General features: G+C 44.7%; 1 protein-coding gene across 4 annotated transcripts in view; it reads left to right on the top strand.

Moving 5' to 3' along the window:
- Window positions 1-14,759, top strand: part of THADA (THADA armadillo repeat containing) — a 1,551,972-nt gene that overhangs the window by 228,855 nt on the left and 1,308,358 nt on the right. For 2 of the 4 annotated variants that reach the window (XM_069233992.1, XM_069233989.1), the window contains exon 17: window positions 3,437-3,588. In XM_069233992.1, coding sequence (XP_069090093.1) covers window positions 3,437-3,588 — 152 coding nt within the window. Of the gene's footprint in view, window positions 1-3,433; window positions 3,589-14,759 lie in introns of all 4 variants that reach the window. The other 2 variants (XM_069233988.1, XM_069233990.1) reach the window with 1 other exon arrangement.

The following is a 14,759-nucleotide window of genomic DNA, read 5'->3' as shown; positions in this document are numbered from 1 at the left end:
GTGTCTGCGCAGGTAGTGATCCATTTGGAGAGGTTGTGTGCTCCTGTGTTGGGGTCGCTGGTGTGTGTGTGGGGGGGGGGGGGTTATGGGCCAGTTGGGAGTTTAGTCATTCTGTGGGGATCTTGTCCCACATGCGGTAGGGTAGGGTGTGGTGTGTTGATGGTAGTGTGTGGGGGGTTTGGTGAAGGAGAGGTGGAAACAGTGGTGGTCAGTCCAGAGGAGTTCGGTGGTGTGGGTGTAGGCAATGCGTTGGCTGGCGGTGAAAATTGCGTCAAGCGTGTGACCTGCTGAGTGGGTGGGTGCGGTGACCAGTTGTTTGAGTCTGAGGTTGGTGAGGTTGTCTATGAGGGAGGTAGTGTTGTGGTCTTGTAGGTTTTCTAAGTGAAAGTTGAAATCACCGAGGATGATGTAGTCAGTGGAGGTGAGGGCGTGCGAGCTGATGCTGTCGGCGATGGTGTCGCAGAAGGTGGGGAGTGGTCCAGGTGGTCTGTAGATCAGTGTACCTCTGAGGGTGGAGGAGTTGTTAATGTGGATGAGGAAGTGCATGTGTTCAGTGTTGTTGATAGTGTCTTGGGAGCTGGTGGTTACTTTTATGGTGTCTCTGTGTAGGATGACGATGCCACCGCCTGGCCTGTTGGGGCGGTCTTTGTGTTGGAGTTTGTATCCCTTGGGGGTGGCTATGGGTATGTCGGGTTCTGAGGAGGGGTTGGTCCAGGTTTCCGTGAGGAAGGCGATGTCAGGTGAGTGTGATGTGATGAGGTCCCAGAGTTCTATGGCATGTTTGTGAAGGGAGCGGATGTTGAGGAGCAGGCAGTTGAGGTGGTTGTGGTGCGTGGGGGTGTTGTTGCAGGGTGTGTTCTGGTTGTGTGCTGGTGTGCTGCAGGGTTGGTTTGTGGGGGCAGGGTGGGTGAGACTTGTGTTGGGGGTTGTGTTTGATGAAGGTGGAGTCGCTATGGTTGGTGTGTGGTGTGAGGGATGAGGAGCAGGAGAAGTGACAGGTGTGGCAGGTGAAAGGGCCATGAGTGTGTGTGGGGCTAGATGTGGTGCATGTGGTGCATGTGGGGCGGGGGCCTGGGTTGAGAGAGTGGAGGGTGAGGGGGGAGTAGGTGTGTCTGAGGGGGCCAGGGGGACTGGCGCTGGGTGAGGTCTTAGCGCGGACGGGTGCAGACGGGCTTGCCTTTGGCGGGCCTTTGGCAGCTGCCATAAGAGGAGGGGAGGGTGGGAGTGGCAACTGGGAGAAGGGAGGGTTCAACAAATGAGAGGGCTGGGGGGGGCCGCAGGGGATGCAGCGGCGGGAAAACTAAGGCACAGAGGACGGTGAGAACGAGGGGGGAGGCGGGAGGGGCCGCAGGGGGCACAACGGTGGGACAACTAAGGCACAGAGGACGGTGAGAACGAGGGGGAGGGGCCGCAGGGGGCGCAGCGGCGGGAAAACTAAGGCACAGAGGACGGTGAGAACAAGGGGGGAGGCGGAGGGGCCGCAGGGGGCGCTGCGGCGGGAAAACTAAGCCACAGAGGATGGTGAGAACGAGGGGGAGGCGGGAGGGGCCGCAGGGGGGCGCAGCAGCGGGAAAACTAAGGCACGCAGGACGGTGAGAACGAGGGGGGAGGCGGGAGGAGCCGCAGGGGGCACAGCGGCGGGAAAACTAAGGCACAGAGGATGGTGAGAACGAGGGGGGAGGCGGGAGGGGCCGCAGGGGGCGCAGCGGCGGGAAAACAAGAGAAGTAAGTCGGATTGGTGGTGGCGCGGATGGGGATGCGACCTACCTGCAGAAGCAGGGTCAAAGGTTGCTCTACCAAACACTACTGCCTGGACAGGCAGGTCTGTAGGGACGGGTACTTTGCCTGTTCTGTCCTGTAGGATCGTGGTTCACAACTCCACCTCTCGGGGGGATTGCATTGGTATCTATTCAAAGGTAAGGAATCTTTAACTAGAAGTCTCTATCAGATGAACAGGTTACTTTACTTCAACAATGCCTTATCTGGTAGCGACTTACCCACCCATCCTCCCAGCTCTTCAAACTGATTTCTAGGGTTAGGGACTCCCCCTTAAGGGCCTTAGATTTGACGCACCAATAATAAGTGTTCTTTATGGCCCTGCACTTCTGGAGTGGAAAGTCATGAAAAGAAATTGATGTGAGCGCGCTGGGGTGGTGCCTATTTAGGACCCGCAATGTCATATCCGGCGAAGATGACCAACAGTGGATGAGGAGCCCATTGACATCCCCTACCAGCGTGCAGATTTACTGCTCAGAAAATTCTCTAGGTCCAGTCTTACGCCTGGGGGAGATTCAAAGGTAAGGAATCTGGAACTATGGAGACTATGGGGGTTATTACAACTTTGGAGGAGGTGTTAATCCGTCCCAAAAGTGACGGTAAAGTGACGGCTATACCACCAGCCGTATTACGAGTCCATTATATCCTATGGAACTCGTAATACGGCTGGTGGTATATCTGTCACTTTACCGTCACTTTTGGGATGGATTAACACCTCCTCCAAAGTTGTAATAACCCTCTATATGTCTCTACCAGATAAGGCGTTACCCGAAGGTAAGTAAATTGTCAGTGTCTGAATAACTTTGCTGCATATCTAAGGCAGCAAATTATTATAGTGACTGGGGTCTGAGGTGGCAGCGGGGAGAGCAGGGGTAGAGTAGGGAGGTGGGGGGAATAGACAAGTTGGTAGAGAAAGGGAACATTTTGACACTTGGGTTCGTCTTTCTTAAACTGTTATTGTTCTAATTCAGAAAATCATATTAAATGCCAATAAAATTATATTCAAGCCTAAATAAGAGCAGTGGGTGTAGTATGGTCACATTGCTGTTGGGAACGAGTCCCGGAGGGGAACAGAGGCAGGGAGTTGGATACAGAAGTGGCAACAGGAGTTGAGGCAGTGTCGGGAAACAAATGTCATTGAAGGTTAAGTGAGGGAGTTAGTGGGTCTTTCTAGCCAGCCTAGATGTCAGAAGGCTGGGGGCTTGCTCAATATTAAAACATTTGATCACTCTAAAATTGCATTTCAGGCCTGTATCAAAGTCATTTGTTTTCAGCACATTTAAACAAAGGTGACATTTCTTAATTTCCTCTTGGCTAACTAACAGCGAAATGGTTACTGACAGTTTTGCTTTTCATTCAGGTGATTTAAATTTCTGACATATTGTCCAAAGATGCTAGTCCAAAAACTTTAAAATACACATTAGCAACATCTGTTCAAATGGAAATACACGAATTTACGCTAAAGCTAGTCCATATAGTTGTTTTTCTTTGTGAATGTTGTTTTAATGCAGTATCTCCCTATTATTGAAACCAGTAATTAAAAGTTATTTTGTGTGGTCTGCTTGAGGCGAGATTCACCAGGCTGCAGAAAATACATGTCGATCTAATATGGTGTAAATAGATCCGAGTTACCTTTTTCTTATCTACCTCTTTCAAGCAGGTCAAACCCGAGTAGTGTTTGCGTTGTCTCGAGCAGTGACGTACAGACATGTTGAAGCTCTCATTGAGTGTTTCACCAATAGTTTTGAGGAAGTGAAACGGCTTGCATTTGATCTGCTAAGAAAACTGCCAGCTAACACCTTAGGTCTACAGGTAATGCAATTTCTTCTAAATCATCTGTTTCTGCAAAATGTTTAATTCTGGCCAAATACACATACCCAGTAGAAAACATACTCTGATTTGAGTTCACCTGTTTGCTAAATGATGGGGAATATGGCCTTTATTTTATCCTTTGATTGGTTTTTAATGTTGTTGGTAAATAATGCAGATTTTCCTGTCTGTCTTCAGAGACATGCTATGATTGAAGACAAGGGGGCAAGCATCCTGATTCTTCCTTCTTTTTTCACTCAGAGAAAGCATGTCGGAAAAATGGTCACCACCTTTGTGTATTAGGTCGACCTGCACTAGGAACTGCTTCTTAAACTGTAGAACTGAGGGAATTCCATTTCTGCTTCGGTGCATGCGGCATAGTATATATGTGGACATGCTGCTTTCTCCTGTGCAGATGCATGTCTTTGCTATCTCCTTTTTTCTGCCTCTGGTGTGGCTTTCAGCCTGCATATACCTCACATTTAGAATATCCTCATGCGCCAGATTCGATCCGTTGTATTCTTCGGCAATGCACTAACGCCCCTTAGGTGGTGCTGTGTGGTTCTGCGATGACCCTGCACCTCCCCGGAAGTGACGGAGTGAGCCCCATATAAGTGTGCTGAATCCAGTTCCTTTATTTTTATACTTTTCAATGTGGATTCTGAGCTGCACTTTCACCTCCATCTGGTTTTCCACTGACTCCAAAACGTTTTGCAGTGTGCTATGGAAGGTTGTCCCCAATAAAAATGAAATGATTCAAACCGTTGTGAGACTGCAGGAAGCAGATGCCTGTCATGGGCCGACAAAAGTTGTCTGTGGTGCCTGGGCTCCAGGCACGGCTGTATGTTGTGTCACAGCTATGTCCTCATGCATCCCAAAGTGATTTTTAACCAAGAGGGGAAACGCTACCTCTTAGAGCACAAGAAGATGCCACAGTTGAAGCAAAAGTCCAGCTCCCACTCCAAGTCGCAGGTCAAGGCCACTCCTATGAAAAATGCACTTCTAAGTCAAAGTCTTCCAGTTAGTCCAAACTGAAGTCAAGATGAAGAAGAAGAAGGCCAAACAGCACTTGATCCCCATCCCACCACTCAAATTCTAGCAAAAAGGCACCAAGGTGCCAGGATAAAGATCGCACTGCTCCAATGTCTCTTGCCTCTGAACAAATACCGGAGTTCATCTTGATACACCCAAAATTCCTGTTGATCCAGCAGCAAATAGCTGCCTTGAAAGAGGATGAGGCAAATGTTTGGTGCAATTCCAGCACCCTCTGGTGTGCTTTTGTGCCCCATGGAACTGTAGGGTTCTCCAGTCGGACTTCAGCTGGCAGGTCCAACCTCAATGCATAATGCCCACTTTGGACCCAGTACTGAGGTCTCACCGACTCCAGCACATCTCTACCCCGTGTCAAGTTTCACACCATTTGCGTATTGGAAAAAATTCCACCTATGCTTATCAATGATCCAATCCTGATGCCAATCTCTGATCTAAACCGACATTGATCCGATCCAGCCTTATATCTCGCAATGAAATTACAAAAGTGCAACCAGTGGTTTTGTAGCCCATTTCCAATCCAGTAGCGCTCTCCCTATATGGTGCTGTGTAAGAAATACAATTACAACCCCACATACCCACAGGGTAATCATACTATATCAAGAGTCCCATGGAACGAATTTGAATTAATATCTAGATTGTGATTTTAAGGTGATGTGATCAATCACTGTTTCAAATTAGCTGGCTTCAATGTGTAAGATACAATTTTAAAATTGGAATATGTCCATCAGAATGATTCAAACACAACCCGTTTTATCTTTGTTTCAGATTTTGTAATTTATCTGATCACAACAAGGAGCATTATATATGGAGAAAGTGTAGTGCCAACGCCCCAGTGCTCATAAAAAGTGAACATATACATACGGAAATTAAATAAACACTGTACAGCTGCCAAGGCTAAAGCTAATGAGCAAATATCTTCAGGAAAAGCTATCAAACTGTATACATGTACTGCAAGGCCATTCAGCGACAAAACAACTAAGGGAAAGGGTGTCGGCATTTCCACCCGAAACTACTAGTCTGGTCTCAGCAGGATATAGTCATCTGTCTAATACACCTCCATGCTTTTCTGGTTCTGGATACACATGAAATGTCACTGTCCAAACAATTTCATTCCTGCTGATCACCGAACTGTACCTCATATGTGTTAGTCAAATAGATAGAGGATTAAGGGCCATATGTACGAACACATTTTCCCATAGACACAGAATGGGTAAAACCCTTTGCTACATCTGGCCCTATATCTGAAAATTGAGGAAACTGTGCTTGTGACCATTCGTCACTGCATTGAATCTGCGTTGACTCTGGATTTGATGAGCACACAATGGTGAATGGACCCCTTCCAAGCTTTTTGATGCTTTTTGTTATTACTTTTTTTATGCCAGCAAGTCCTTGCGGTGGGCACAGCTAAAGGTTATTTCTCAGCACTTTTAGACCTCTCTGGTACTCGACCAGCCGTCTTTGTTTGTCCCTGTTTTGATGTGTTTTAAAAAAAACGTTTGACTCGCTTGCTTACATCCCCCCACATCACGTAAATGCCCCAGTGCAATCTAAACGTGGTCTTGACTTTTCTCATGTGGCCACCGTTCAAGCATATGCACAGTAGTTCTTGAAGCCTCTTAACACTAAAGACCATCTTCCTCATTGCCACCACGTCAGTATGCTGTTTAGATGAATTGCAGGCACTTTCGGTTCATCTGCCTACACCGCCTTCTTTTCGGACAAAGCTTTACTGAGGACAGGGGTGTTCTCTGACTCCCTTACACTTAGGATAGTTAATTAATATGCCAGCGTTTTTTGCGCCACATCACCTCTCAAAGGAGAAGGAGGATAGACCTAATGGTATGGGCCCTAAGAAGCCCTGGAGTTTTTATTAAAGCAGTTTTTATTGGTTTTATTAGCATAATAAAACAAAATAAAAGCTCACCACCTTCTCTTACACTGTCAGCATGTCACACAAGTATACAGAAACATAAAGGCATGGGATGTCCGTGTACTATACAGAGCCACGACCCCTATCCCCGACAAATATTTCTCGCCTCCCCCTCCACTTAAGCCACATACTATGTTGTTGATGTCACCGAGGGTTTCCTCTCTCCCCGAGCAGCCCTGGAGTTTATACATCCACCATACAAAAGACAATTTTAATAGATTATCAGCTCTTTCTGGGTTTCTTGGGGGCAAAAAAGTGGACACTGTTGAGATGAAATGTCCTTTGTATTAAAATCAGCTATGCAGTGGCCCATAAGTAGGCCCCGGAAACCCTACGAGCTTATTCCGTTAGGACCAAGGCTGCCACCGTAGCTTTGGCGACAGGCGTACCTGTTCTAGACATCTGCCAGCTGTGACATGGGTGTCGATGCATACATTCATGAAACACTGCTGCCTTGACATGCAGGTCTGGCAGGAATGTCATTTCTCCGGCTTGCTTATGCAGAACTTGTTTTAGCTGAATCTCGTTGTCCAGGTCCAGAGTAGTGGCACATTTTCCCCAAGAGCAGATTTTCTTTGGAGACTACACATTCCACTGTTTCAGATATGATGATGTCATGTCAAGTAGTGATGACACTAAATATTTTCACAGTTGCATCAAGCTTGCCTATTTCTGGGGCATTTGCACTATAGGCTGCACGTAGCAATGAAGCATGCCACCCTTTCTGGGCAGATTTCTGGGTACAGAGGCTTCACCTTCTCCTGTGACTCAGGCGGTTTGCTTCCTAGAGGCAACCTAGTTTCCTGTGCGCACCCACTTGTTAGTCCTATCCTGAAAAGGCCTGCTCTGTTCCTGAGTTTTTCTCTTTCCTCCTCCTCAGTGGGTGTTTGCCCCATTCAATACAAGAGGTAGTTGAGATGGAGGTAGCTTTTTACACGTGAAGAAGGTGTGGATCAGGCCAAGTTCATCCAAGTCTCCTGCACCACATCACACTTCATCTGTGCCTAGATATCATAGCAGGATAACCAGGCATGTTTTTATATTGGTCAGCTACAGCATCCTATTTAGCCTCTTCAAGCAGTTCTCTGTTTCTTCCTAGATCTCTTATCCACATTTCCAATATATGGCACCGCTTTGCTATTTTTAGAGCTCCTTGGAGCAGGGTTTTTCCTGTATATCTTCAGTATCTAATGTTTGCAATCCCTGTACGCCAATTATACGAGGGTCCCCATTTGCTTTGCCTCTTGTAAGGAAAGGTCTATTTCACTGATCATTCCAAGTTAGAGTTGGGTGAAGTGGCTTACCTGGAAATGCAAGATCATATTGAAACAGGTAGTAGTAGTAGTTTTGCCTGTTTGCTGATCTCTCACTAGTTGGTGGGCAGCTTAAGTACAAAGCTATATGCAAAAGACACAATCTCACTGCCCTGCTGTGGTCAGTGACACCGGTGCTCCTGCTATGGATGCTTCCGGTGTGTATGTTTGACCTATATGTCAACATCTCTCAGCGCCCGTGGAACAATTCTACAAAGTGGCCTCACAAGAAGGTACATGCTCATGACCACTCTTTGTAACCAGACACAGGCAAACCTACAAGAAGGCCACGTTTCCCATATGTAATCCTCTCTAGGGGAAACCTGTTCAGTCCAGTGCAAAGTTCAAACATATTGCATTAGGACCAAGTGTGTGTCTGTTTTATTCTGAAAAGACACATTCCTGTGACAGAGACTTGCTCAACAAGTAGGTGACAACTGCACAAATATTCTAGTCGTGATGTTTCTTCCAATGGTGATGCGCAGATTGGGGAAGAGATCTCAACAGACTTTACTTCTACTCCCTGGCCTGTTCAGTGCTGTTTTCCTCTTTCATTTACATTTTCCCCTGCTGTGAAATCTAATATAATGTGGGTCTAAGAGAGACCCAGAAAAGAAGAAAAAGATAAAGTTACCTACATGGTGACCCAGCTTCACCTAGTTCGCAGGATGTTTCCTTTTCCCTTCAACCTCCTACCCACACCTTTGCCATCAGCCAAACCCATTACACTGATATGCTGAATTTCAGGAAAGGGAAATGGTAAGGGGGCATGGCCATTCATACCACATGACACCTATGAAGTGTGGTCCGCCCAGAACAGAGAAGTATGTATTTTCCTTATTCACCTTTTACTGTAAACATGTAAGTTCCTATCATGTAGTATTGTGTGGGATGATAGTCCTGTTTGAAAAGTTGTGCCTTTGTTGTCTTTTGGAGTTGTAGAAGGGCAGGCATTGCTGATGTTGATAGGCCTAGGGTTTCTGCCAGTGTGCGTAGTTTGCCATAGGTAGTAGTTGTCATTGTTAGTGTTTGTTTTTTGTTCACACTTAGGAAAGAAGTTATGCACTGTCACTATTCATGAGCTGTTGAATACTCCAAATTGATATCGGCTAATTGTGGTAGGTCGGTAAGGCCTACTTTCAGAAGCGCAGTTAAGAAATGCAACAAGAGTGAAAGTCATGAAGGGACTTGCATGCTGTAGTTGATTCATTCTTTATTTTTTAATGATCAGTTTACAGGTTAATTTATTTCTTAATGACCCAGTGTACTTTCAGGTCACAAATGTCAGATGCCTGTTGCTTAATATTGGAAAGACCTTATCAGACAAACTAATGTCAGTTACAGCAAAATAATGTTACTTGTACTACCTGGTCAGTTCTCCTCTGTTTTGCATCTTTGTCCAACTGTGTAGAAGCATTCTTTAACATGAAGATTTTTCTCTGAAAATATTCTGATGTGCCACATCTGGCAGTGCTTTTTATCCTTTATGCTATAGTACTTGTGAAGCAACTGAGATGCCCTCTTTCTTGCACATTGTCTGCTCAAATTCTGTGTAGCTCCTGACTGTTTTTTGCCAGGACAAGATCAAAGTTGTGGTTTGCTGGGGGAAAGGCTTTCGATCCTCTATCGTTGAATAATCTAGACGGTATCAGCAATGAGAATTTGTGGTTTGGAGGGCTCTGCTAGCCATATGGGACCCAGTAAACTTCCCCCGTAGGATCAAAGTCTGGTTTCAGGATTTGATGTGGAGAAGGATCATCCGGTTTCCATCCTGGAATACAACCCTGAGGGGAACACACACAATTGTCTTGTAGACTTGTACATGGTATGCTGGCTGAGTCCTCCTGGAGAGGGTCAGACTCGCAATGTACAATATGGGGCTCTTAGGAACACATATTTCAAGGCTGTTTTTACCTAACAGTCCACCACTAAAGTTGTGAGCCCAATTTACATTTAGGTGGTTTCAGCAACATTTAAGATTACAGGTTAATTTGGGGAACTGCATCTTACAGTGCTACAAATTTGAACTATCCAGCCACTGCAAGAGAACAAAGTGACGTTTTTTTTTACCTAATAAGTCATCTCTGAATTTTTTATAATTCTATTTGGGGAGAAAGGGTTGGGAAAGACACGTATAGCTTCAAAATGTGAAGGGTACATCTGTGTGTTTTGCCATGTTACCTGTTGTTTGTCAATTGAGGAACCTTCAGCTTTTTTGAGACTTGTGGGTCTGCTTGGCTGTTTCGTATGTCAAGTTGTCTTTTCTTCAATGGTGCACCCTTTTCCACTGGGATTTTGAGTAGAGAGGGCTTGTTTAATTTTCTGCAGCCTTGGGTGTCTTATCTGAGATTGGTATTGTCTGCTATCTTGACTATGTATATGCTTTGGAGAAACATATTATTCATGTGTTTCATATAAGTTCAGATGAGTATTTGTATTTTGAACTTATACAGCGCATTAAACCCAACCAGGTGTCAAAGCGATAGGTGCGGAGAAAAAGAAACCGGAAGAAAGCCTTATACAGAGAAATCCATCAGAGAAAGCAGACCAGGAGCCCACTAAGCTGAAGAAAACAGCCAAGTTTTGACTGCCCTGTGAAATGCCATATATGAGTCTGCCCCTCTGATGTCATCCGACAGCTTCTTCCAGAGTCTGCCCGCTGCCACTGATAAGGTCTCCCCCCATCTGGCCCTCTTGAACCTAGGTATACTTATCTTCTTTTTGCCCACAGATATTAAAAGTCTGCTAGGGGCGTACCAGGTGAAGGCGGACCTAAGGTATCTGGATCTGGACTGATGAAATGCCACCAGGCATAGTGCCTTAAAATTGACCCGTTTTCTAATTGGGAGCCAGTATAAAGCCCTCAAAACCTCCCTCACTGAATGGCTCTTGGGTAGTCCTAGGACTAAGCGCACCTTCACATTTTGAATTATTTGGAGTTTGTTAAGGGAGAGTTGTGTGACATTTAAATATAGGGGGGTTGCAGTAGTCCAGGCATGTGGTAATAAGTGCCAGCACGACAGAAACCTTGAGCTCCCCTTAAATAAACTGGAGGATCTTTCTCAACATTTTAAGTATCCAGTGGCATGAGCTCACCGTCCTGCTAACTTGGCGCTAAAAAGTCAGTTCTTTATTAAAAACAATTTCAAGGTTCTTCGCTTCCTTTACGGGGAAGAGTAGAGATCCACAAGCCTCCGGCCACGAGCTACTATTCCAAATGGAGATGTTGAAACCGAGAATGGCTGCTCCGCTTCAATCCACCTGATGCCAGGTATAATCTGCCGCAGTTATCAAAGCGGACTCCATGCTGTGGTTGCTCCTGCAACCATGCTGTGAAGGGTCAAAGCATTCATTCTCACCAAGAAAATGGGCCATTTCTTTATTCAGAGGTTTCTCCAATATTTTAGCTGGGGACAGCAATAAAGAGATGGGCCGGAGATTCTTCAAATCATTTGCGCATCCACTAATTTTTTTTTCTTGAGAGGAATAATGATAGCCTCCTTCCAGCTCTGTGGGTATTCCACTTTATGTTTGGATTTCTCCACCAAATTGGGTGCCAGTCTCTACCTTCGTTCTTACCTGCTACACTGTCTTTGGAGTATTTTCCATTTCTGTGGGAACCACTGTGCAGAACTTTTTGCCCTTTTTCCTTTCCCTAATGGGAACTAACTCGTCCAATGTAGACTGGACCCGTTAATCAAAACTAACTGCTAAAGAGTTATTACTGTCTACAACACTCTAAAGAGTTGAGGCCAGATGACGCGATAGCTCGCTGCTTGAGATACCACCCCATCTTCTGACCATACTGGTACCGCCGACTATACCATTTGGACTGACCAGCTAGATGTGTGGATATGTTTACTCTTTGAGAGAATCCTAAATTATTCATCAAATTATTCATCAAATCCAAAAAATCCTTTAGCTCTTTCTCATTCTCTGCTTTGAGATAGAGATTAAAATACCCTAAACAAATAAAATTACTATTGATGATGTTTGGATCTATTATATGGTGCCAGTGTTCAAGAAACTGAGCTTTCAGGCCTGGAGGACGATATGCTAGTAGCCCAGACAGAAGATGCATGTTCTTACTATGAAGTCTAAAAAACCTGCCTTACAGCCAGCCCTTCCTGACAAGGGTGTCCCTTAGTTCCAGAGTACAGCACAGCTCTTGACAAAATACAGTTGTCAGACCCCCCCCTCTGCGCTGTCCTCTAGCCGTCCTGACAATTAATAGCTCTCAGGGACTTACCAGCATCAAGTCAAGGCCTGAGACTTCTTTTGCCCAGTTCTCTGTAACAAAGAGACAATCTAATCTAAGCTATTGGCATCTATGAATTCATTGATCTCCACACTGTGTTTAGGCATTGAAGGAGCATTAATCAAGGCACATTTGAGTGTTTGTGTTTACATGCGTTCTCCTGAGGTATCTAATTTCAATTCCAATACAAAACCAATCTTCTGATCAAATCCCCTCCTCTTATTTTGTCAGTAACAAGCAGGACAGCAGAAACTCTCAATATACGTAGGATCCCACCTTTCACAGTTCCCCTTAATGCTTACAGGTCGTAACTCAAGAATCTTTTGCCTTGAGAGCTCTAAGCCAGTGTTACCTTTAGCTAAGCCAGCAGCATCCCTGACTTCTGGCAACGTACTGGCAATACTGGCATATCAGTAAAGTGGTTGATGACTTTTCAAGGTTAATAAGACTTGTTGGCATCTGGAATAGAAGTCATTGTAGGATTGAAAGATCAATTAATGTTGAGAAAAGCAACCCACCTGTAAAAATAAATAAATAAACACATTTACACTTATTTTTCTTTTTAGTTACCGATCCAACTCGAATTGTTAACTAAAATGGAAGAAAAATGGCTGTCATTTATTTTGTAGGTGTGCTTTTTTAGGTCGAGTGTTGGCGTTCGACGTGTTGTATATTTTTAAGTATACTTTTACTGTGGGTTCAAGTGATTTCATTTGTTGGTTCCAGTGTCCTTTAAAAATCCATGCTTGCTAGTGGTCAGTTCTGCCTCTTTGTCCTGCCTTTTTCTCTTTGGGAGCAGCACAAAGTACTGTAGAATTACGCTATATCCTGTTTATCTCTTCTGTAAGGGACTTTAGTATTTGCCTGTTTGTCTTACACTGTGGGTGTGTGTGTTCAGTCTCTCCTCCCCACCAGCTCCCTCTTCAAACATAAACCAACAGTAGAGGGGGGCTTTTCCAGGGCCAGCTCACCCTAGCTCTCTTTCTCTTGTTATTTTCAGTCAGTCTGGCAATAAAAGTCCATTCAGTAATTTACAACGCTAAGAGCTCTAACTCGAGCAAACAGACCATTGCATTCCAAATGCTTGGTTCTGTTTGCCGCCGCTCGGGTTGTTGTGTCTTTTGTCTTGCGGAAACAAACGTGTTTGCGGCAGGGACTCTGTCTTCGAAACAGCCTTGTGTTATTTATCAACAGTAGCCCAAAACTGTGTGTCAGAAGACTATCACGAATGAAAGACTTGTAAATTAAGCAGCTCCTGCGGTCTGTGGCAAGCACGTTACATGAATAGATCTGTCAGTAGCATCCCAGGCCGAGTCCTTCTAAGATCCAGGGATGTGTTTTAAGCGCAAGGGACTTGCCCCTTGGCTTGACCGTCATGTCTTTATTGCACGGCTGGTAGTTTTGTGCCAGTGCTAAATCTGAGGGTTTGCAAAACCTGTGATTAGTAACAGCACAACCTGTCAGCACAGGGGGTCCCGGTGGAATTCTTCAGGGTCTGTGTATTAAGTATATTTCACTTAGTTGTGTGCTGAAAGGCAGCGCGCGGTGGACAGTGGGCTGCAGCTCTGTGAAGAATGTGGTGTTCTCTACGTGCCTCAAGCCCTGCTGTGGTTCACTGAAAGCTGCCACTCTTTGGCAGTTTTCAGATGATTGAAAGTACTGCTCTGTACATAACGTTGTGTATATTCAGATATGAATAGTGTACATCTTTGGGTTTCACAATTCACTGTGTGCCTCACTGACTGTTTTTGTTATCCGAGAGCTGGGACAGCATTTTTCAAAGTTCTTAGATGATCGCCTGTGCTCTCTTTAGCAGTCACAAATTTTGCAAGTGTTACATTTTTTTAAATGAAAAGTCAAGAACGCAATTCATAAAACAGCTGCGTCCCCGACTTGTGACTGTTGAAACAGTGTGGTTCACATGTTTACTGGAGTCAGCCACAGTGTTGGAAAACGTAGAATGGCAAGGACATTTTGTTCACTGTTGACACTGCAAATATAAATGAAAGACTTTTGCAGCAGGTTTGATCATTATGCACGTAGCGGAAATGAGAAAACACAGAAGTCCAAAAAGTCTCGGCAAATGCTATGAGCCCCAAGTGTTAACAATGAGCCTAGTTGGAAAACTATTTAGCTCACCTCCTAGAAACTTTTAATTCTCTGCAATGCAGTGACACTCGTGCCAAATAATAATATTAATAATATATATATATATATATATATATATATATATATATATATATATATATATATATATATATATATATATATAAAAAATATTTCATTTTTTTGCTGCAGATAGAGGAAGAAGGTAAATGGAAGTGCTTTAGATATATACAGGGCCACTGGAATTGTGTGGTAGACAGAACAAAACTATGCAACATCGTTCACCAGTTTATGTGGCAAGAAAAGCCCAGTTATGCATTTACAATGCCATTAGCCTCTAACTCAAGCATATGCCAGACCTATTGCATAGCAAATGCTTGTTATATATATCCCTTTGCTACGCGGACCAGTGTCTGTGATGCTGCGCCACAGGTAAAAACTATTGGCAGAGCCAGTATGTCCCAGAGCTGAGACCTATTGGCTCCGTCAATACGTGTTTATTTCCAGAAACGTT

This window comes from Pleurodeles waltl, chromosome 5 (assembly GCF_031143425.1).
Source record: "Pleurodeles waltl isolate 20211129_DDA chromosome 5, aPleWal1.hap1.20221129, whole genome shotgun sequence".
Lineage (NCBI taxonomy): Eukaryota > Metazoa > Chordata > Amphibia > Caudata > Salamandridae > Pleurodeles > Pleurodeles waltl.
Note: the sequence above shows the minus strand (reverse complement) of the source record. Positions and strands in the feature narration are given on the sequence as shown.